The sequence below is a fragment of the Catharus ustulatus genome, chromosome 18 (genome assembly GCF_009819885.2).
Source record: "Catharus ustulatus isolate bCatUst1 chromosome 18, bCatUst1.pri.v2, whole genome shotgun sequence".
Taxonomy (NCBI): Eukaryota; Metazoa; Chordata; class Aves; order Passeriformes; family Turdidae; genus Catharus; species Catharus ustulatus.
Window position 1 is genome coordinate 40,731 of NC_046238.1, and position 24,184 is coordinate 64,914.

The 24,184-nt window shown below is 45.9% G+C and overlaps 1 protein-coding gene and 1 long non-coding RNA gene across 4 annotated transcripts in view; both read right to left on the bottom strand.

Moving 5' to 3' along the window:
* MMP17 (matrix metallopeptidase 17) overlaps nucleotides 1-1,103 on the bottom strand; it is a gene marked incomplete at its 3' end in the record, with an annotated part of 37,135 nt that extends 36,032 nt beyond the window's left edge. The window contains exon 1 of the mRNA XM_033075655.1: nucleotides 951-1,103. Within this exon, the coding sequence (XP_032931546.1) occupies nucleotides 951-1,079 (129 nt within the window). The remainder of the gene's footprint in view (nucleotides 1-950) is intronic.
* A 9,511-nt stretch (nucleotides 1,104-10,614) lies between these two features.
* On the bottom strand, nucleotides 10,615-23,802 carry LOC117004999. 3 transcript variants are annotated; one of them, XR_004419731.1, is made up of 5 exons: nucleotides 22,936-23,802; nucleotides 21,221-21,374; nucleotides 20,634-20,723; nucleotides 17,279-19,464; nucleotides 10,615-13,314 (listed from the first exon to the last, which is right to left on the bottom strand). It is a non-coding gene; the product is annotated as an uncharacterized LOC117004999 (long non-coding RNA). The 3 variants fall into 3 exon arrangements; XR_004419729.1 differs by having other exon boundaries at nucleotides 21,221-23,802; XR_004419730.1 differs by lacking the exon at nucleotides 17,279-19,464 and having other exon boundaries at nucleotides 21,221-23,802.
* Nucleotides 23,803-24,184: the final 382 nt, after the last annotated feature.

Here is a 24,184-nt window from a genome sequence, read left to right on the forward strand (position 1 = left end):
CGCAGGTTCGATATAGTCACGGGGCGTCTCTGAGCTACAACTGGTATTAAGCTACAAGAAACTTTTCCTCCCCCAGGAGAAAGCCCTTAAATTCTCCCCTCTCAGAGGGGTGAAGCTGTATAGACCTGCTGCCACCGTGACCTGGCAAAGACATGACTTAAGCTCTCGATGCCTGCTAAAACCTGTTATATCCCTGCAGACTAAGCAGGCACCTGTGAAAGGACAAGGAGGACCACAAGGATGCCTGCGCTGTGCAGACCCCCGCAATAAAGCCAACCCTCCATCTGCTGCCAGCACAGAGCAGCCCTTAACACATCCCCGACGCACGTCTTAGTCCTAGGGGATCGCTCTGACTTCAAACAAGCCGTTTTATCGTGCTTGCTGCTGGAGTTTGTGTGGCTCCGCGACAGGCAGGGAGCCCTCGAGACAGGCCAGCCCTTTCCCAGCGAGAAATAACCATCCATGTGTGAAACCTGGTCAGGCCATCGCCGCACGATGCTGGGCTGGGGGGAAGTTGGATCACCAGGCTCGGGTGCAGGAGAGGCAGAATGCACTAGGCGCGATGAGGTGCACTGGGTACTAGGAAGGGGGACTCTACCTTCCAAAGGGCTCGGTGCAGAGGGTATGGGGTGGGGGGGACATTGGGTGCGGGGGGAATAAACAGACCCTTCCGTCTGCGCGGGGAGGCACCAGTTGGAACGAGCGACTCCACGCAGATAATGCTGGAGGGGACACCGGGTATAAAAGGGCCCGATCAGCGGGAGCAGGATGGAGGGCAGAGGCGGCTAAGGGGGTACCGGGCAGCGGGGCGCGCCAGGGAGCGTTTCCAGCCGCCGAAGCTCGCCCAGCGCCGCGTGGGCCGGCGATGCCCGAAGCTGGGGGAGTACCCGGCGAGGCGGGTGGCGGGAAAGGGAGGAGCGGAAAGGAGCGCGGAACCGCGGGTAACTCACAACTCCCCGGGTGATGTCCTCCGCCGTGGGGGTCGGCGCCGCGGGTGCTTCTTGCCACGCCAGCCACAGAGCGAGCACCAGGAGCATCTCTCGGCGGCGGGCGCGGAGCCGGGCGGCGGGGCTCAGCATCCCCCCGCTCTTCGCGGCGCCCGGCCCCGGCCCTGCGATGGGCTCCGCCGGGCTCCGCGCCGCATCCGCGCTCCCGCCCCGGGCTGCGGCCGGCGCCGGGGAGGGGAGGAGGAGGAGGGAACGAGGAAAGAGAGGCGGGGGGCTCCACTCCGTTCCGCGCTGCTCCGCCGAAGATGGAGGGGAGGGGGCTCCGCTCCACCCCACCGAGGAGGGAGGCTGTGGGAACTCCGCTCTGCGCTGCTGCGCGCTGCCGGAGAGGCTTCGCCGCCGGGTGCGCCGTCACATCGCCCCGCTTCCGCAGCCCGCGGAGCGGCAAAGCTACTGCGGGCGATGGCACGCAGCTGAGAGCGGCTCGGCAGCTGCTGCTGTCGGGAGCCACCGCAGCTCCAGCGCCGCTGCCATGCACCCCTCTGCGGCGGGCCGGCAGAGGAGGAGGAGGCGGAGGAAGAGGAGGAGGAGGAGGAAGGGATGCTAATAAGGGAGGAGGTGTCAGGGCTCCGCCGGGGTGCGGGGGCTGGCAAGGCGGTCTGGCCGCGATCCGGGCCCGCTCAGTCCCCTCCCGTTTTGGAATCTGTGTCTGGCTGAAATCCCTCAGGGAGGGTTCCGACACGATTTTTTTTCTAAGCATCAACATTTCTGTAAAGACTAGCTTCGTCTCCGAGTTTTAAAGGTGCTATGGAAAAGACCGCGTGGTTGTAGCATCCTCGACTGACATCCCGTCTCAGCGAGACAAATGTCTGGCTTGTCCCCATAAACAGCATAATGGGATCCTATGGCCTCTACAGCATGTCCTCCCTCGAGAGCTGTGAATCTGCCACATGCTCCGACAGGCCAGATGGCAGGGGACACCCTGACAGCTCTAGCTCCTGCTAGTTCAGGATGAATATGTTTTTCCTACTCATCATCTGCCTTCCCTTGTTCCTTTTTTTTTTTTTTTTAATAAAATTGGAATTTCTGTTTCAAGATAAATAATAAGTGGAGATAATGAAGAATGGACAGAGATGAAAAATTGCTCCTAGGTGATGCTCAGGCAAAATTGTAGACGTCACTTATATGACATCTTCTGTACAAACAGATTAATACAGCAATGAGCTGTAGCTGCTTCTGGAGATATTTTATATCAGATGGGACTGGAGAAAACCAGTGGATAAGGGAAGAAGAAATCTTTGTCCAAAAGAAATTGGTTAAAGAGAATTGGGAGGGAAACCTCACTTCCTGTGGGTGAGTTTGCACTATCCTGTGTCCCTGTGAGTTGGACTGAAGTTACTGCTCCAGCACCAGAGAAATCAGAGGGGAAACACCTGAATTACAGGGCTCAGAGCCTCACCAACAGCTGCCTGTTGTAGCCATTGTAACCAAGAGCCGTTATCTCGAGAGCTTTGCTCCATACTAAACCAAAGTACAGCTTCTTAAATAGACCAGCAAAGCCCAGCCTCTAATTCCACAGGTGCAGAGAGAGGGTTTCCAAACGGCAGGGCTGACAGGTCCCACTCACTATGTCACCAAAACTGCGGGAAAAACAGAAAACTCTCCAGCAGCATTTTTAGTGTTACAGAATTAAGGCGTTACTTTAGTCTGGCCAGGATGTTCAACAGAAATAATTTGATTCGTACATTGCTCCGGTCGTGAAGAGAAAACTATTCCATCACACGTGATCTTTACTAGTTTTTTCACATACTTATATAGTCAAAACCCAGAGATATTAATTGGTTCTATGTTCATTGGTCCTGAGTTACGCAGTTCTTAGTATTTGGTTTCCTACTGGTTATTGATCGCTTTACCTTCGATTAATTAGGTTCTCCTTCTTCCTTCTATCACCTCTCTTTTCCCGGAGCCGGTGTCTCCGACCATGCCAGGGGTGATGTTTGGAGTTGGTTAATGGTTGGTTAATGGTTGGTTAGAGGTTCGTTAATGGTTCGTTAACGGTCGTTGCCTTTTGTGCATCTTCTGTGCTGCTCCCAGTTTTGTTGAGATGTTAATGTTAAGGTCATCAGGCCTCGAGTGGTGAAACAGTCCTTTGAAAAGAAGCTTCAATTCCTTTCCCTCTGGGCAAAGGCGTACAAAAACCCCTGACTAAAGTTCTGTAAAAAACGTTAAAACTTGGTACTGTTTCCAAAATCCATTTAAATTCACCGTGGGGGGATGATCATGGCCACTTTGCCACAAAACCCATGTCTCTGGGGAATGGTTCTCCGTTTCTGTACATCCCCCTCCAGTCTGCAGGACAATCTGTGCATCGCTTGCCGCCTCCTCCCCTCATTCTGCAGCTGCCGCTGTTCTCGAGGGAGAGCTCTTTCTCACTTTCAGTAACCGTCACACTAGCCCCGACAGGACAAGGACTGTTATTTGCTGTATTCCCGACTCCTCTACTCTGAGCAGAAAGCAGCACCCTCGACCACCCCTCAACTTTTCTCGGGTTTTCCAACAGAGAAGTGGTTTTCCAGGCAGTCAAGCTAGTCTGAGATTGCTTAGCAACATCGCATATAGTAATTTCCTGCTAAGCGGCTCTGGAATCTCTTCTTATTACGAATCATTTCTTTGGACAGTTGACATCACTGTGGGCAGACCAGAGCCATCCTCGGGAGGAAGGCAGTGAGAGCATAGTAAGGCAGGGCTGGGAGGAGTGCACAGCAGCATGGCAGAATCCCCGAGTTCGGGACAAACCTGCAGCTCGCCGCTCGGGATGAGCAGCTCCTGTGCTGGCAGTCTTGGCAGGGTGAAAACTGACAGAACAAGTTCACTGACATGTCATGGGCTTGAGGTTATCACTGACAGAGGCTTCAGCAGTGCAAACAACAAACAATTCATCAACAATTCACCTATAACATTCCTGTTCTTGTTCCCATTGCTTTTTAATAACAGTCTATGAAATGGTGTTGATGTCCAGTTTAAACAATGATGAGAAGTTCAGAGGTTAATTAATGAGAAGTAGAACACAGTCACTTTAGTGAGAAAAAGTTGAAGAAAAAAACCAAAAAAAAAGTAAAGCTATAAGGTATCATTAGACTGCCTTTTTGATTGGAAAATAGTATTAATTTTAACACTACTTAGATACTACAGACTGTCTTTTGGCCAGGGAGAACTACAAGTCCTCTGATCTGTTTTTTTATAATGCCTTAATACATGTTTGTGCTTTCTGTCTGTCAGGAAGACACCAAATAATGTGGCCTACATCAAAAGCCAGCAATCTGTTATGTGCACACATACTCTGTACCCTACAGAGGCAGATACCCACTTTAGCAATGTTAAAACAGCTCATCACCTAAATCTGGCCATAGATATTCTTTTGGCTTGTGACATGTTGATTGACAACCTATGTAGAGGCCTGGCACAGACAACTGGGGGATTTTGCTAGCAAGGTCAGGAAAGCTTCTCCTGCAATGCAATTTCCATCATGGAGCCCCTGGGGACACATTAACAGACCTTACCTGCACTCTGTGCTGTGGGACCCTTCTGCAAGCCCCTGGCCTTGGCTCCTTGCTCTGCTGTTCCTGCTTTACTTCCAAAATCTTCCTCGGTCCAGCTCTTCTTATCCATATCCTGCCAGTTCTGTGAAGTCCCTTCCCTCAGGGCCGCGGCAATGGCGGCCCGGGTCCCTCGCCTTCCCTCAGGGCCGTGGCAATGGCGGCGCGGGTCCCTCGCCTTCCCTCAGGGCCGTGGCAATGGCGGCCCGGGTCCCTCGCCTTCCCTCAGGGCCGCGGCAATGGCGGCCCGGGTCCCTCGCCTTCCCTCAGGGCCGCGGCAATGGCGGCGCGGGGCCCCCGCCTTCCCTCAGGGCCATGGCAATGGCGGCCCGGGTCCCCCGCCTTCCCTCAGGACCGTGGCAATGGTGGCCTGGATCCCCTGCCTTCCCTCAGGGCCGCAGCAATGGCGGCCCGGGTCCCTCGCCTTCCCTCAGGGCCACGGCAATGGCGGCCCGGATCCCCCGCCTTCCCTCAGGGCCGTGGCAATGGCGGCCCGGGTCCCCCGCCTTCCCTCAGGGCCGCGGCAATGGTGGCCTGGATCCCCCGCCTTCCCTCAGGGCCGCGGCAATGGCGGCGCGGGCCCCCTCCGTCTCTTCCCCGGGCTGCGGCAGAGGAGGGAAGGCGGGAGCTCTCCCTCCTCTCTCCCCGACCCCCGTGCTGCCTGCAGGCAGCCAAGCTCCACCTGCGGTGCAACAGAGTAGCAATTTGTAACAATTGCGAAATGCTGACTTTGTAGCTGCTCGGCTCGGCACTCTGGCTGGCACTTCTGAGGTTGTAAATGTCAGATAATTATTCACATATTAGCCGCTCCTGAGTATTAGCCACATTTCCGGTTTAGGAGCAAAATCTTAGTCAAATTGGTGCGGCTTGTATTCGTGAAATTACTGTACTTGGTGCTAACAGAGAGCAACAAAAAGCATTCAGACATTTTATGGAAAGAACTTCAGATTGACGATACCTGGCTTTGCTAGGGAAAAAGTTACCAGAAAAGGGGTAGAAATCATTCATGAAGATGGGAAACAGAAAGGAGATCAAAACAAATGTCAGATAAATGTTATGGAAAGCTGTAAAAATAGTTAAGAATTTAACCAAATTTGCTGAAAGGGCTGTGGAATCCCCACCATCTGAGAGGCTCTCAGGACCAGCTTGGGCAAATCTGGTGCAGGAGGATGGAGAATAGTCTCCTCATGGCCTTCCTAATCTTGTTTTACTTTTAATTTCTTCTGTTCCTTATCTGACCTGGATCTTCTTGCCTTTAAGATCTTCATGAAGAAGCTCAAAAGGTAAGGAAAATCAGCAATTAGCCTAAAGCCATTGCTGCACTCAAATGTCCAAGCTGCTTCCCCCATATAATGGGATTTTGGAGCCTGAGTTTACAAATTCAACTTTTCCTTCAGCAAGCAAACAACTTTTAAGATATGTTTTATATGTTTTAGCTCTGGATTCAGAGCTAAATGCTTACTAAATTACATGTCCAGGTGTTTTTCCCAGACCAGTTGCTTACAAAGCCCAGTTAGCAACTATGGAACCTGCTTTGAAACATCAGCAAAATCCAGAGCTAGTGTTGCTATAAACAATTCATGTATTGGAAATACAGTGCCCACAAAGCTAATGTGGCCCTCAGCAGAACTAAGCACAGCCTAAGGACAGCTGCCAGTGCTGCTCAGTTTCCCTGATAATGCCCTAAAGGGAAAACCCTGGATTTCTCAAGCAAGATATTTCAATGCATCAAATCCATTCCTGCAAGACTTCTTGCTCCACAACTTCTTCTAGAACTTCTCAGCAAAGCTACAACCAAAGGAAAGTTTCAGACCCTTGGTCAGTCCTCCCTGCTTGAAGCCTGAAGGAAGAACATCAGTTAAACAAGGCAAATCCTTACTATGAAACTGTTACTGGTAGCAAAACCCATTTTACCTCTGCAGCTATTCTCATCCATGACAGTTTCCACTAAGCTTGAAAGTTAAGTGGGTTCTCTTGGATGAGGAAGGGTTCACTACTGGGAATTCGAGACCAAGTCCTAGGAGGATCATCATTCTCTTGCTTTCCTCTGGTCTGGAGTAATGAATGTACCACATGCACCCTGTCCCAAATACCAACCCCTCACCCTGCCAGAGCCATGCTTCAGGAGCTCTCAGTGAACACAAGTCCTCACTCAGGAGACAGGAGCAGCTTTCCCTGCTCAGGACAACCAGACTGTCTCCTGACAGTAAGCCATACTAGTTGCTGTCTGGTACAATAAGGCTTCTTTCTACTTGTAATGTAATTTATGTGGGAATGCTGGCTCAGCACAGGAGTTCACCTGCATTTGTGGCTCCTTCCACGAGTGGCACTTTGTAGTCACTCAGACAATGGCAGTGACAGGGCTCTGTCTCATCCCTACTGCAACAACGCTCTGAGGGCACTAGGAACCTGGACGTGCCCAGCCCTGTCCTAGTGGGGATCTGCTCAGGGTATTGGAGCAAGGCAGGACATTTGGAATAAGCCAGTTCTGCCATGACCCTGCATGGCATCAGAGGTCACAGCCAGGGGCTCTCTGGTTGCTCTTGCACCAAGGGCAAGAGGTGTTCAGGGCTCTTGGAAATGTCAGCCTTGTACAGCTCAGGCATGCTGGGGCTGCAGTTTCCTGTCTGCAGAGCAAGTAGGGAGTTAAATATCAGTACTTGTGAGTCTCCCTTAGCAAGCATCCAGACCTTTCAGTGCATAGATATGCATCTGTTCATCCCCAAAGCTGTACACTGCAGCCCCCATGCTTAGGAAGAAGGAGGTGACCTGAAGGTTTCCAGGATGCTGGAGACACCTGGACAATCACTCTAGGCTTCTTGGCTCTGTAAGCAGCTCAAATCTAGTTGGATGAGCCTGAGTGTTTAGTAAAGGTTTGTCCTGCAAGGGATGTGCTTTGAGGAGCAAACCCCTGCCATGGCACAGACAGCTCCAAGAGGTGAGGGATGGCAGGCACATCACGCTGGTACTCGGCTCCTCACCTCCCACACAGCATCCCATTGTGTCCCTCTGAAACCAGTGGCCACTGCCCTGACCATCACTCTAAGTCTGGCCGGAGGTTCACGAGGATGCGAACAACCCTTCATGGAGCATGGGATGCCAAAGCCAGGAGGGCATCACAGCAGATGTCCCAACCCCCAGTCGACGGCAGCACTCCCTCCCCAGTCTGGGGCTGTGCAGAGCTCAGCATGTTCTAAGAAGTCTCAAGTTTGTGTCAAGTACCGGGCTAGAGGTCTGAGGATCGCGTGTTCCGACAGCTCATCCTCCTGCAGGCTGGAGAGCGTGTGAGCACAATGAAAGGCGCCCGATCCCCATTATAATGCTAATCTCCTCCAACATTCGGTAGAAACCGAGTAGCATCCTGTTAATGAAATTATAACCATGGCTCACATGGTGCATTTCTGCTGAACGCATCTGAAATCTCTTTCCCTCGGAGGCAACAACATAACCAAGGCCTGGGAGTTATCTTGCTGCTGTTACAGAAGCAACACGATTAGAGTGCTGAAGCTAATTTAAATCCTGTTGAATGCTATTGTAATGCAGCGAATAAAGCTGGTATGTGACATGTCGTTGAGACATCCTTAGAGTGGGCACATCAGGCTGATCTCCAAGAGTTTAAGGGCAACATTCGGAGACTAACATAAATTGCAAATACTTCGTGAGCAGGTTCTGTTTGATGAGACTTTCAGGTGCTTAAGGTACAAGTCTCATTTAGTTGTGTGGTGACTCCAGGACTCTTAGCTGGCCCCATACTGAAGTATCTTCTCTCTTCAGTTATCCTGAGCATCTTCCAGGTACTGAAACATCTCTGCTCCCAATGTGAGAAACCACTGTGCTAAACTTGAGCACTGGCAGTGGAGGCGACAGTGGAGCTTAACTGTATAGGTCAGTCGTGTTGGGGGTTTTACTAGTCTTGCTTTGTGGGCTTAGTAGGGATTTGGGGTGACTGTGAGTTTTTAAGAGCTGGGGTTTGTCCCTCTGAAAAAAAAAACGCCTCAGTCTCTGCCCTGTCAAACAGCAATGCACAGCCAGGACATCATGCTGGGAGTTGGAGAGAGGCCCCCATGCTGCAGGGCAGCCATGGCAGCCCAGGTAGTGACAAGCAAACCAAACACAGGCCAGAGAGATTTCATCTTAACCTTTACAAGCTGCACCAACATCTCAGAGCTCCAGTAAACGCCCCCTTTGCAGAGCCTAAGCAAACAACTCTCCAGTGCAGTGGGGTGTGGAATCAGTCCCTCTCCCAGCATGACTGCAGACTGCAGCATCCAGCTGCTCTCCTGAGCCTGACACTGGGAGAAGTGTTCCTGACAGGCATTTTATCATTGTTCCGGTGATATGGAGCAGGGTTAAACTGTGCCTTTTCTCCTGTCCTTCTCCAGCATACCTGAGGGCAGATCACAGGGATACAGTGGAGCACAGGGCTCCTGATTTTACCACCCCCAGACAGCCACAGAGCATTTTGTCCCAGTTCAAGTCAATGCCATCTCTGGCTCTTGGCCATGCCTGACATGGATTTCACACCCCACTCCATTATCTCCACTCACCTGACGCTGTCAGGATGTTCTCATAAGGCCAGCAGGCTGCATCACACAGGTTCCAGCCCTTTGTGGGAGCTTTATCCTGATGTTGTTGCCTCTGGCCCTGCCACATCATGATTTTCTTCTCCATAATTCAGCATCCTACCCCACAAAAATATAAGTGTGGGGAGAGCAAGACCAAAGAGAAATGTCTACAGGGAACAACAAGGAAGGGATCCCAAACTCTGTGAGGAGATCATCTGTCACCTATCTTTATGGCAGTAGAAGAGCAAGTTACATCTTTACCAGGGTAAAGCAGCTCAGCTCTTTGCCCCCCACAGGCGTCCCGTAGCCTTTGCAGCCCCAGACTTGTCCTGGCTGCCCACACAGCAGGGTCAGCTGTGGGAACCCCTGTTTTCCCCTGAGGCAGATGTTCCCTGCCTGGGGCCATTGCCTGCAGAACACAAGACTCCTCCAAACTGAGGTATCAGCCCAGGGTTTTATGGCAGAGCTAGAAACTGAGTTCTCCTGATTTTTAAAGCCTCTCCACTGTTCTTCATCTTGCTTATCAGCATCACCCTGCCCTCTGAGGCTTGTTAGGGCCAAGTGTACCTGCTGTGACTAGAAACAGATAGTGAAGTATTTTAGGAGGGGAGGTAACATTCCCAAAATGAACTCCTTTCAGTTCATGTGCTAGCAGCACAGGCCGTCACAGCTTTATTTTTAAATGGGCTTTCCCTTTATCACCAGAAAAATTTCTTCCTATTGACCTGAACTGTGCTAGCAAAGTCAGGCAGAATACACATTTATTCTTTCCTACCCACTGAACATGGTCATTGTTAATCTGGGCATGTTAAAACCAAAAGAGACAAGACGTGGAAGGTGTTTAACACTAACTTGATGGGAGAAAAGGGGAAGGGATGAAGACTAACCTTGCTGAAGGTAGAATTAGATGCTTAAAATGGAAGTGATGAGACTACCTGCCTTAGATATGTGGCACCTGCCTCCATCTGCCAGAATACAACTGTGACACAAAGACTCTTGACTGAGAGTGCACAGACAGAAACTGGTCCGGTGGAGTTAACAGCAGCCTGAGAAACATGGTGACTTGTTCACATGGGTAAAACTGGGAGGTTCAGAGTGAAAAAACAGCAAAACCAGCTTGTGCAGTACTGTCAGGTCACTGGGAAAACTCTCTGTAGCCAGTTTGTAAACCATGAGCCAAGACAAGTCACTCAGGGACTCTTAACATCTTTTAAAGTTAGACTTCAAGGATAAATTCAAGGCAAGGGGAAGGCAATGCAGTTTTAATAAACAATGACTTATTTTGTTCAGGTCAGCATCAACAAGCAGCCATGAGCCAAAGTCCATTTGGCCTGTAATGACAGTTGGGTGCATCACTGCCTGCATCTTGTCTTTAAAAATATGCGTTATTGGCCTACAAAAAATTTCCATAAAGAAAAAAAGAAAATTAATATTTTAATGAAAATATTCAGTATTTCATTAGTTAAAAAAAAATTTCCTAGGTTCACTGGAGCAGTCTCTCTGGCTTTGTGATTCCTGCCCCATCACCTCTGTTTCACCAGCATGTCTCCTTGTCCCCCATTCAGATGGCTCAGCCTTATGCCCTGCCCAAGAGCAGACAGGCTCAGGCCTGTGCTGAGCTTGGGGTCCTTATGGGATAAGTGCAGAATGCCACAGGACTGCTGCCACTTCCCAGGCCCACGCCCAACTCCCTGTCTGACAGTCGGTCTGACCCTGCCTCCTGCTTGCAGAGAGGGTTCCTTTCCCTTTGGGCTCTGCTCTTCCAGATGGAGACCAGGAGGTGTTTTAGTGCATTTTCCATCTGCAATCCCAAAACAGAGCACATTCATGTTTCTTTCAGAGTCCATTTCTTCAAGGATTTCAGCTTATCCATCACAGGTTATGCAGAGAGCAGAAGCCAGCTGGGCCCCTGTGCCTCCACAGCACTTTGCCTGTGGACGCTGCCCAGCCCCACAGCTCCAGCCACCTCCCAGACACAGCTCCAGCACCCAGCTAAGTCCAGGAGACTCCTACTTACCTGCTCTGCCAGCTGAGCTGCCTTTGACAGTCACTACCCTTAATCAGGTATCCCTAATGATTTTAATAACATGATTATATGATGGCAAGAAAAACCAATAACCCAAACCTTGATGTAAGCTGTTTTTGTCACAATCTTGAGACTCCTGCTTGGAGCAGATGCCTTATTAGCCATTTAATTCTCAGCTTCATGGCAAGGCACTGAAATGAGAGGAAATATAAAATCAACAAGGCAGCTGCAAACTAGCTTCGTGTTCTCTCTCAAATTTAATAGAGATTCATGAGGCTTTACACTGATGTGCTGAGAGAAAAGGATTACAGGCTTCTTGCAGCTCGCTTGGGTCTAAGGAAGGTGAGTATCAGCAACCAGCATGCAGACAATAAATATCTGAAATATCTGACAGAAATTATTCCAAGACCCAACTGCGTTAATATCATACAAGTTACTTCAGTTCATATGGTACATCAGGTTCAGGCCAAGCTGTCTCAAAACCATGAGTCCAGAGGTAAATGAGCAGATCCATAACAGAGGACAGTGGTATCTGCTCTGTCCGGATCATGCAGGACCCAGGTAGGTTCTTGTTCCACCACGAGGCTTTCAGCCCTTAGGCACTGGTGTCCCAATGCTCTGAAGCCACTGTGCTGGCAGGCTGTGCCTGTCCCACTGCCTCCCTGCCCCCTGCACATCAGCACAGGGCAGTGTCCCCAGGGCCATGATCAGACCCATATTCCTTCCCCTTCCCTTTCCCCAGCACCCAGCTGATGGCTCCAGCTGTGCTCAAATCCACTGACACAACTGATTTCACTGTGCCAGTACCACTCACTCAGAGTCACCATTCGGTTCCCAAACTCCCATCTCTTGGGTATTTCATGCAAGACAAAAAGCAGCTGAGCATTAATCCTGTGGCTGCTGGACTGTGATACTGAGCCCTCCATCTTCCATGGGTCCTTCTCCTCTTCTGCCCCTCTCTCCAAATGTGTTTTCCCATGGGGATCCTGGGCTCCCATCCAGGTCCTGCCAGCAGCAGTGCTGGGCACATGAACAGGGGCTGGCTGCTGAACTGCAGGTCTGAGTCAGTGAGCTGTCAGCCCCTGCAGTGACACTCACAGCAGCAGATGAGAGAGCTCCCTCATGCTATGAAACACACCTTCTCCGGGAGGTGAGGCCTCTGGAACAGGGTCCCCAGGTAAGTGGTGAAAGCACCAAGCCTGAGTACGAGAAGCATTTGGACAATGCTCTCTGGCACATGGTGGGATTTTTGGGGTGTCCTGTGTAAGCCCAGGAGTAGGACTCAATGATCCTGACGGGTCCCTTCCGACTCAGATATTCTCTGATTCTCTGTGCTTTTCAATAAGGAAAATTGACAACCTTTTTACTTCAAATTGCAGTGAACTTTGATGAAAATGAATGTACCTTAAGAAAGACATGCCACCTTGCATTCTATCTGTAGCCTCAGTAAGTCATAAAACTTGCTGCTGTATATTTTCTTTACCAGGCAGGGAGCCTTGGCTGCCGCTTAGGAATGTGACTGGGATATAATGGGCCATTCAGCCCCAAACCTGGATTGTACTCACTGGTACAAAAACAGCCCTGAAAGGGCTTGACTGAGACCAGACTGTACCGTAGCAGTTATAGGACAGCTACTAAGAGAGAATCCTGACCCTAAAAACCTTAATCAGCCAGCAGGCAGGAGACAGGAGTTATTTTTGCTCCTGTTTATTGGTGTGGAAGCTGTTTGACAAAGGATGACATCAATTTCACAAACCTTGGGCTGAGCCAAGAGAGGAGCCTGAGGAATTATGCCAATTTACTGCCGTGCCTGCGATTCTCCTGCCGCAGTGTGAGCAGGTCAGGGCCACTGGCCATGCTGCAGGTGGGGACACTTGTTAAACGTGGGGACATCTGTTACAGAAGCACACATCCAAAGCTGCTGTAAGTACAGCAGGGCATTGTACAGGAGTTAATCCAGCGCTGTGTTGATGATTGTTTCGAAGATACCCACCTGTTTATGCTCTTATTGAAAATAATGGAGCAGATTTCACCTCAGCAGTGTGCCTCCACAGAGCCAGCCTCTGTGCCCTCAGTGAATGATAATAGCTGTCATGCCATTGTCATTCCCACGTAGTAAAGCAGGTTGGAAGATGCTCCCTCCTTTTTGTTCTCAACATGGATCATTGCTCCTTCCAGTGCTGTGGGAGCCAGACCAAAAGAAAAGTCAGTGGTTTCCCAGCAGGGGTGTTTCATAAATTTACCACTCAACCGTAAGGAGATGCAGGTACAAACTGGCATGGAAGGTCTCAAAGGCTCCAGGGCTTCCCATTGCTGGTGTAGAGCAGATCCCCAGCAGGAAGAGACCACCCTAATTAGCAACAGGGAAGCACATAACATTGGGCATGTTCAGTGCCAGCGGGGCTGAGGGCACAATAAAAGCTTCTCTTCACTTACTTCTCTGATTTATCAGAGAAAGAAGGGCTGCATTGTTGGTTTAGTACATCTGAGATACTTTCAGCCTTAAGCCAACAAGATATAATGCAAGAATTATTTTGAGCAATTCAAGGTTATATTTTGTTGCTTTTTTCTTTAACTTTCCAGCAGCAATCCATTTTCATTTTGCACATGGACACATTCAATAGTGCAGGCACTGAGTGCTCTTAGGCAAAGCACAGGCAAGATTTCAGATAAAGCAAAAAAATAAATTAAAAAAATCTGGGTTTTTGTCCAGTCCTTCAATTAACTTTGTTGGCAATCTGTAACAAAGAATTTAGAAAAATCTTGAGGCACTTTTTACAAGCAAGATGGAAAGTGGTCTATTTCAGTTTTTTTCCATCTTGCAGGAAATTTCCTTTTCTTTCTCTGAAGCAAAAGAAAGCACATCAATAAAGAATGAATTTCCAAAAACTTTCTTTGACTCACAGGCAACCTCAAATTATACAGCCTAATTCACTTCAAGCAGTCCTGGCTCAGCCATGCAAATGTGCCATTCCCAGAGGAAAATGCTGCATTTCTGAAGGACAATCCATTAGGCAGCACCCCTCCCTGCCTTCACACACTGGGCTAGACTGCACATCCACTCAAGTGTCCTTGCCATGCCAAGTCTTTTAGCTCAGCTCTGACTGCTGCCACAAGCAGCACCTATAAGTATCACCATCTCTTGATGTCTCTCCCACACACCCAAAATCTCAAAATACAGAAATAAACCCAACTCTTCCTGCTGCAAAATACCTGCAGAAAAAGAGCTGTGAACTTTGCTCCCTCCCTGCCCTCCATCAGTGTCTCTCTCTGGGCCTCAATACAAATGTTGTGATGGATGTTACTGGGGAGCCCAGCAGGGACTGCAGCCACACCATCACCAGCTTTCGCTCTCCAAGCATTTGGAGAAAACCTGACAGCAGTTTCAGTGAATCCCTGGAGTTCTGGAAGGGATTTTGTTACTGAGAAAGTGTCAGATGTCATCTCCTTGACAAGAAAAGGAAGTGTCATAAAAAGGCACTTGAACTGCTCGGGTTGCCTCCAGCAGCCTGGAACGTGTCAGGTGTGCCAGGTCACAGCAAGCACCGAGAGGGGCACTGGTTTTGTCTTTGGCTTTGTTCAGAGAGAAGCGTTTGGAGAATGCTTAAACCACTGAATCAGGCTCCTGTCCTGGCACACTGCTCTCAGTTCATCAGCCTGTGTGAATTTACCAGCAGCTATAGAAATATTTGTACAGGGGAGTGGGTGGATTTCTCTGTTGAGTCACTCATCTGTTATCTCTCCCATAAAAACTGTGTATATTGCTTCAGTTCTAAAGAGACACACTGAAAGAAGATGTGAGGGTCACCAGATCTACTGTTAACACCACACCCGTGTGGAGATGAAGGTGGCAGACGTTTGTCACTCAGTGAAGGTTGTCAGGAATGTGACAGAACAATGGGGTCCTGAGAACATCAGATTCTGAACGCTGACACCTACTGATGGCTTTTTCTGAAGGAGGAGTGGGAAAAACAAAGCTTTGGTTTGGCCCTGATGAATGGATGTCCCTGGAGTGTTCCAGTAAGATCTGCAAGAGTAAAATAAGCACAGACTCCTGGACTTACATGAATTATGTATATAAAGAACTTTGTCAGAAAACAGTTAACTTCCAGAAGACTAAGAATAGGCAGGCAGTAAGCTTTTGAAGGTCGTAACAATGGTATAAAGTGCTAAGGGGATAGTCATAATTGCCTTTATTTTCCTGTTTACACATATCCACTCTTGCATCCATGAAAATTTATACAGGTTTTTCCCTAGCAAGGCTTTTTTCTCCTTGGGTTTTTCAAGTTTCCCTGTTCCTGATCCCACTGTCCCTGTAACTTTTCCTCATCACTTGCACCCCTGTCTGTGTTCCCTGTTAGAAATTCTTCCCTCCTTTTGGTCTCTTTCCCTGTCTACTCTGGGCTATCTTAGCATGTGTAGGATTTTCCCTTCAAGAAGATTATAGAAGTGGTACCTTCTTAGTGCTCCTTGATCAACAAAATTCAAACTGAGTAGCCAAGAACAGAGCTGGGACACTCAAATTCATTGCTCAAAAGGTGTCTCAGGCATAGCACCACCTCCTTCTATCACCACTTAGGGCCAGCACCTCCCAGTATCAGCTTTCTGGATCTTAACAGCCTTCTTATGACTCAAGAGTCTGCAAAAACAGAGCACTGTTGCTCACGCTGACTTTCCTGGTGGCCCTGCAGCTTGGGGTACAAGCAGAGACTTAGTGCTGATGTTCACAATAATGGCTAAATGCTGAGCCATATTCAAAGAAGCTCCACCACCAGCACTAACCAGTTTACTACCAAGGAAATGGAAATTCCATCACACCATCCATGTGTGTCTCCAGAGAAAGCCATGGAAAAGGCTGTTGTGTTCCCAAGTGAGTAGCTCAGAATGAAAAGGAAACCATATGTTTAAAATCCAGCATGCTGATTATCAAATTCATTGCTGGCATGAGAGAACACAAGTTGAACAGAATTAATGAATTGTGCCAGCTGCAAAACTTCTGGCAGATGGAGTAGAAAAACAGCAGCTCAGAATGCTGGGAAGGATCTTTATCTCTTTTGAGGGAGATGTTTCTATAATGAATATATTTAGGTGACAAAAAAACTCTTGTGCAAAGACGATCTTGCTTTTTCTTCCATCTTTCTTTGAAATAATTATTTCAAACACAACAGCTCTTCAGAAGATCAAGAGGTAGGATTATAAAAATATCCCAGCACAGACCAATTGCTGCTGAAGAAAGAATTGAAGAAAGAATGATTACTAAGGTTCAGCTTTCAATTTTTTTTTTTTTTTGTATTAAATAGACACTATTTACAGACCAGAAAACTCCATGTTTCAAGATCTGAGATGTCATTTTTAGCTATGCATTCATCTTTTTCGTTCACATCAACCACCATCATCTGTTAAGTTAATACTTATCTTCCCTACCTATCTCTGAAATGTCCTGAATGAACCCATCAGTCCAGGAAGCCTTCAGCACTCGTGGTGTTGGGAAGAAAAGGCACACACAGATCAGAAGGAATCAGGCAGGAAAAGTTTCTTCATCAATCATCTCTGAGCTTGTTTTCTTAAACAGAGTATAAACTTACTTCCTTATTTATGTGAAGGAATTTAAGATGCAGAGCCAAAGAAAAATGCTGTGCCACGTTATGTGCATTTACTGTTCAGATTTCAACAGCCAAGAATTGTATCTATTTAAAAATAAGTCCAAGGGCAATTTCAGTGGTAGGATACACCTGAAAATCAGGTAAACTAAGCTCTAGAAAAGGTTAGAGAAGTCTTATACAGAATCTCTGGCACTGGGAAACCTCAGTGCACATCTGCACTACAGGAAGTGCATTTCTTATCAAGCACTGTGCATACAGAATGTTGTGATCACACAACAGGGGTGCAGACACCTCGGTGTAAGATTGCACCTGCATTCCAGTGCATTTTACAGTTTAAAACAAATATAAGGTCTCAGAGCTGAGAATAGCAATCTGCAACCATACATTACACTCCAGAATCACACTCTACTATCTCTCTTGGTCTCAGTTTAAGCTTTTCTTTCTTGGCACCTCTGAGCTATGCTCAAAGGTCTCAGAAACAACACATTGCCCTTAAGCCCTTGGTTCTGCACCACTGAACAAAGCAAAGAAGTGAAATTACCTTGATTTTTTCTTACACAGAAGCAAAATGATCCATACATCACATAAGGACGGAGCTGAAATCTGAAGATGCTCCCACCCAGAGCCAGCCCAGTGCTCTGGCTATGACATGGTTCTGCTTTACTTCCAGAGCTCCAAAATCTTCAGCTTCATTTTTCCCTCTTTCAGTTGCCCTGCTTGGCATGTTAATATGCTGTTATAAGGAATAACACTTCAACCTCCTGGTGAGGAAACATGCAGTCAGAGAGGATAGTGACAGATGACAAGCACATTTTGTGAAGGGTTGTTAATTATCAAAGCCTTTTGATAATATTTATCCAAATAAAGTAGCAGGTAGAAAGCTCAGTGCAATTAGCAGAAGTGCCCAAGGCCTGATGCTGTGCACTGGGACACAGTTTAATTAGTGAAACAGCAACATTTTTGTACAAACCCTGGCAGTTAAAGCCAGCAGATAATAACATTTACAATGCTAGGCTAAACTGTGCCCAGATAAAAATGGTAATGAATATAAATTAAAATTTAAGCTATAACACAGATTTCCAAAGGCACTTGCAAATCTCTCTGACCAGCAGCATTTGGGGACAGCAGAATCTTCAGCAAGGTGAAATGGAAAAGGCCAACTTCAAAGCATGAAAAATAGCAGCCAAGTGAGGCATAGCTACAGAGCACTGGCAAAAAGGACCCCTCCAGGCAGGCCACTTATGGAAGGAAATTTTCCGCAACATAAATCTTATTTATGGATAAATAGTAATATTTACTGCATGCATATTCTTAAAGCAGAAAGGCAAAGAATATTCTTTTTAAAATAGTTCATATCTTGTGTTTGCTTGTGGCTTGAATAAGACCACCACATTAGAGCTCTTCTGCACTGTCATAAAGGAATACTGAGGTTAGCAAGATACAAAGCCTAAATTTCAGGGACATTTCAGCACACTGGATCCAGTTAAGAGACCAAGTTAAAATTGTACAGCTGGGGAATCTAAGTATTGCCCTGTCCTTTGGTGAGCAGCCAGTCCAGAGAGCAGAGGTCTCTCACCCATGCACATCCTCCAAAGACTTCATTTGTTGGCAAAGTTGCACTGGCCTTAAAATCCAGCAAATTTTTCACTGTCACAGTATGAGAACAGCTTTTCAGCACCCCTTATTGTGCCCGAACTCAAAAAACTATCAGGGTGTCATCAAAACTATTAGGTTGTCAGACTTGAGGGAATAACTTTTTGCCAGTGAAGAAACACTGGACAACTTCCATCAGATTTGCCAGCGTAGCCCACTCATTTTTACTGTAATCTCTTAAATTCAACACATATCACTCTTTGTCCACTTTGTCTCCTATCTACAATGCTTTAAAACAGAAATAGCTTTAGGAAAGGATGAAAGATGTGTTTAATCTTTGCCAAGTGTGATACCATTAAAGTCATTAGCCAGTATTAGTTCCAAGAGGAGATTATGAACAGTGGGAATTTAACGTGCTCCTTCTGCAGAATTAATAGATACACACCTCTGTGTTTCTATGTGCAGTGACAGCTTGAGGCTGTCAATTTATACCATTTCCTAATTTAAAAAGTCAGGCAAGCTTACACCTATTTCAGAGGTACCAATAGAAGATGCAGCTGAAGACAAATTGTTACTTATGTACAAAGGTTTAAAGCATAAGAAATTTTTGGCAATGGGATGTGTGGGTTCAGGGAATGTTTTAATTGGATCACAAAACTGCAGAAGTTCAGTTACGAGATTTCCCAGATTACATTGTATATTATTTTAAAATATAACTTATATGAAGCATGATGAGTTCAATAAAAGTTGCTTAAGTTTACTGGTTTTGTCCAGAAAATGTCTATTGCCTATTGTGGTAAAGACACGGGGCATTCAGCTTGGGACTTAACATATCCCTGCAAAGCTAGTCCAAAGACATGGGATAACTTCATTGAGCATATGCAAGTGGAGGCAAACAGACTCTCTGTGGAAAATGACAGCAGCCAGTGAATTAGACTCGAGCAACAAGGGTCACAGAGCAGGAGGTCCCGGGAGGAGGGAGCTGAGAGCTCAGCACAGCAGCGGAGGTGGCAGGGCAGGGACCTCTCCAGCTTGAGCACAGCCCTGTGATCCCAGGAACGGCACCTGGCATCGGTGGGTGCAGGCTGCACAGTCTGGTCAGGGCCATCAAGGACTATTCCTGCATCCAGGGCCCTGACAAAGAGAACAGGGATGAGCTGGAAATATCTCCCCATTGATAAACAGCAGCACAACTCTCAGGGCCAGTGTGAATCCAAAGAGAAGGCACACAAGATCCTCTATTGCTTGCAATGGCAATTCCAAGAAAGGTGTTAACTGACAAATTCAGAGGCTTTCACAACTCACGATTAAACTGAGTAAACTGGCTTCTTATTATGCAAATACATTAAGTGTTCTGTTCTGGGAATACAAAACTGGGGCATCTACAGGACCTTTATTCCTTTGTCTATCATTATTACACCATTACACTTAAATCCCACACATTTTACCCTAAGAATTCAAGGGAATAATAGGTTTATAGCTAGAACTACATCTCTGGAGCAGCTGTCTTTTCAGTCTGTGTTGAGTATCCACAGGGAGAAGGTTTCCAGGTGAGGTTAAGGTGATAAATCTCTCTAATTTCTCTTGAAGCACAGACATCTTACCGAAAAAGGACTGCAATGACACCATTGTAACACAGGCTTCACCCAGCCCACCATTTTTTGGAAGCAACACCTTATGATTTTGATAAAAATCTTTTAATCATTGCACTTGGTGATTTATAATATTCACTGTGCATAGGCTAAATAACTCAAAGACCTGCAGTGCACTTTTGATGGCTTCAACAGCTTAAGGCTGAAATATCACCTGTCACTTACTTGATTCAAGGTGGAAAAATGCTCATTTTTTCATCAGTCTTTAGAATACGATTTTTTATTTCCATTTTATCTTAGAAAATGAACTAGAGTTTCAGAAAGGAGGAGCTAAGGTTAAAGATTTTGTTTCCTTTCTTGTTATAGCAAACCCTCTGACTTATTTCTTGATCAGTTCAGGGTAGGTTTTTTTCAAGCTTTAGCATTTTTGGAGGAGTAAAACTATTATAACAAGTCAGAGCAGTAATTTAACAGAAAGTGCCACAATCACCCAGGTGCCATATCCTAATAAATAATGTTGCAGATATACATCTTTGGATTGCATTTTAATGAGAAACCCCAAATCCTCCTACATTTTAATAGAGGAAATATAAGCATTATGGAACTTCTCCCTGGAAAAATACATCCTTAGAATTTATTTTACATGAAACAGGAGAAGAAAAATCTGAGATCCCCAGACACTACCAGTTTCCCTGCAGTGAGGCATCGTACCTGCCACTCTGTGCAGTCTGGGGAGATCAGCACCTGCCCTCCTCCAGCCTCTCCTATTGGGACTGCTTTCACCCAAGCAGGCAGCTGTATCTGCAACAAGATCAACAAGAACTCATCTTACTTCCTATGCAGAGATCATCAGTTTAACACTCAGTGTAAAGAGAAAAATGAGTTTGTCAGCAGGCAACCATTGCAGGCGGAGCCATTTTGTCCTTATCAGAGAAAGTGCTAGCACATCTCTGAGGAGAGTGTGGCAGCGAGCCAGAGACAGCAGATTATCACCAACACTTTTAAAATGCTGTGGCAGAGCTTTGAATAATGTTTATCATGCTGCGTGTTCAGGATTAATTGTTGCCAAGAGATTATCATCTTCATCCAAATTAAAGATATTAAATTAATACCAGGGAAGTTATGCTCACATCTTGCTTTAAAATTTCACAAAATGCAGTAGGGTGAATATGCCTCCTGTATAATCCAGAGCACGGAAAATTAAGGCAAAAAACAAAGACATGCTTCGCATCAAGATTTATCAGGAATCCTTCGATGGTTCAAACAGTAACAACAGCAATGCCACTCCAGATGCTTACCAGAAAGACCAAAAGCTCATCAGCGGGCAGACAGATTTTAGTTTCCAACCAAATGGGCAGGCAGATTTTAGTTTCCAACCAAATGCTCCAATAAAGCCTTTCCTTTTACATGTAATACTTCACTGAACTACACTTCCATGCTGAAAGGGTTTGTCTAAAAGCAAAACAAGATATTCAGAACATATTTGTATTAAAATGCAGTGCTATATTTTATGCTTTCAGGTTGTAATGGCAAAAGGAAAACTAGCAAAGAAGATGCCTTAGCAGTTTATTAACCTCAATTTGCTTAATATAATTAGTTCCTGAGTAGGGGTGGGAGAAGATGAATAGATAATAACTGCAACTTAATTAGAATTTCCTAATAAAATATCTTCACGAAAGATAATAGTCATTGCCTTAAATCCAAGAAAACATTAATTCTAAATGTCATCCTTTGTTACCCCACTGAAAAATGGTGAATATAATTGATGTTTCTGATGCATGAAGTTTACAAGTGAGGATGTGTATGTTCCAAAATAATTGGTGTCAAACAAATGTTGTGATACAAAGAATTAAAAGTGACAATAGCTAGGAAATCATGAATAATACCAGGAGACTATAGATATATCTCAATGGCTGTCAGCTACTTGACAGAGCCAAACTGCTGAAATAAAACCATTAACAAGTGGAAACTAGGTCTCCTCACCTATAGAAAAACAAGAAGTGTATCGATGGCCAAATGACGTTAACTGTTTTACTACTAACAGGTCACCCACGAGACTGAAGAGACAGGTAGAAGGTTGAACAGATCTAATTAATACAAATTAGAACAACTTTAATAAAAACAGTTCTGAATTCACCTCGTGAACTGTCAGGATTGGAGCGGGGTGGGCAGATGAAGCAGAGCTGTGGAAGCCTATACTGAGAGATCTGCTCTGGAGTAAACTGGAAACAGGAATGGGTGGACAGATGTTTACAAGCACCTAACCCTCACCTATTTCACAGCCACTTCACAAAGAAAGGTGAACAGCCTAGGGCTACACACAACCTTTGCTGCAGTGATGCCTTTGTGCCATTAGTTTTGTGACAGAAAGCGATCATGCATCCCTGAGAATCTGTCTGTAACATCTACAAATACGTCTGCAAATAACTTACTGATTGAAATAAATTTCAAGTACTTTTTGATATCTTAGTTGAATGTGAATCTCCAGAGAAAAAAACTGCTACCCCTTGGCAGCTCTTACTGTCTGTCAGTGTTATTTCTTAGTTTTAAGAGGCTACCCTGCCTCGATATAGAGCAAAAAGCTCTGTTACATAACCTGACAATTTTTTAATGTGGCTTTTTTTTTTTTTTTTTTAAATCTTCAAAACGATGATCCTTCTAAGACAAAGAGAAAAGACAGACTAGCACATTACAGACAAAAGGCCCTTCCAAAGTTATTTGGAAATCTAGTATTAACATTTCAAGTCCTACTTTGTCACACTCATACAGAGGAAATACCTCCAAGTACCTACAGCTCAAGAGTTGCCTGAATTACTGTATTTCACTGAATTTAAAGAAAAGCAGTCTCATGATATGTAGTTTTCACGCAACTGAGAAATCTGGAAAACCAAAGTAGCTGCTGACAGGTCAAGAATTGCCACAGGGCTTTCCTAATGGCTATTCAGAGCCTGCTTTCCTCCAAACGAAGTGCTGATTTTTTAAATCCCTGTTGCAGCAATCGTGCATTTCTCACCAGAAAAAAAGATTCTGGCAATACAGCCAGGTGATCCAGGGCTTTTTTCAGGCCAGATGGTGCATGGAAACATGGCAAGCAATTGGGTACATCCAGTTTTGTGGATGGGAGGTGGGTTGTGAGGGGCCATCTGATCCAGAACTGGAACCGTGGTCACAGATGCCTAGGGAGGGACTGTGCTGCAAATGCATACCTGGAAAATAGATATTAGAAAATTCCCCAATTTGAAGTTTTTAAGACACTTTCCTGATACTGGTCACACATTCTCCTGATACACCAGACACCTGAAATTGCACTCACTGTATCACAAGCTCCGTGCTGTATTTACAAGTAGTTACAACACAGCTGGTGCCGGTAAAGAGACCAGCAAAAAAGCAGCATTGATTTCCAAAAGTGAAATTATTCTGGTAAAGCAGTTCAAGTCCTGCTAAAAATGTCCATTCTGGCTGAAAAGAGAAAAAAATAGCATAATGAACACTACTACTTTTTAGAGACTACAACTCCCCATGAGAGAGTGTTAAATGCAAACAAACCCCAGTAAAAAATAAAGACTGTATAAAAAATGCAGTTTAAGCTAAATTTTTCTGGAGCTAAACACTCCATCTCCCTACATATCACAAAAGGGAGTAAGGAAAAGAAAAAAGAGAAGGCTGGAAGACTTGATAGGAAGAGAAAGTATTTTAAGAAGTCATTAAACCAACAACCTTCCCAAAGATAATACATTTGCAAAGCAGCAGCCAAACAAGTTGCCCAGTCTATTTTATCAAAGAGCTGGGTTTTTTCCTATTTCTTGACAAACAACTGGCATTCAAGCTGCCAATTATTTAACCATGTTGGGACATTTAATTCCACAATTTTTCTGACTATAGATCACAGACTTTTTTCAGGGATCAGTAAAAGCTATGATCCCATTCTTTATGGAATTAGATAGCTACCAATAAGGGCACCTTTTGAATATAACCATTACAAAACCCTCTCATTGTTAAAGTAGGTTATTCTACTCATTTTAAGAGCGTTTAAATTAAAACATTAAAATAGTCTCAGTGTGGAACAAAGAATACATAATAAACAAATGTGCAATTCTACTGAGGCCACAAACTTTCTGAAAAAAGTTAATAGGTCTATTTCAGGAAAACACAAATTAGTAAATATCTTTTACAACTGTATGAAAGACGCTAAATCAGAAAAATGTTGGATTTCTATATAGGATGGCCGATTAAGGACCAAAAATATCCTCTTTTCTGTACCT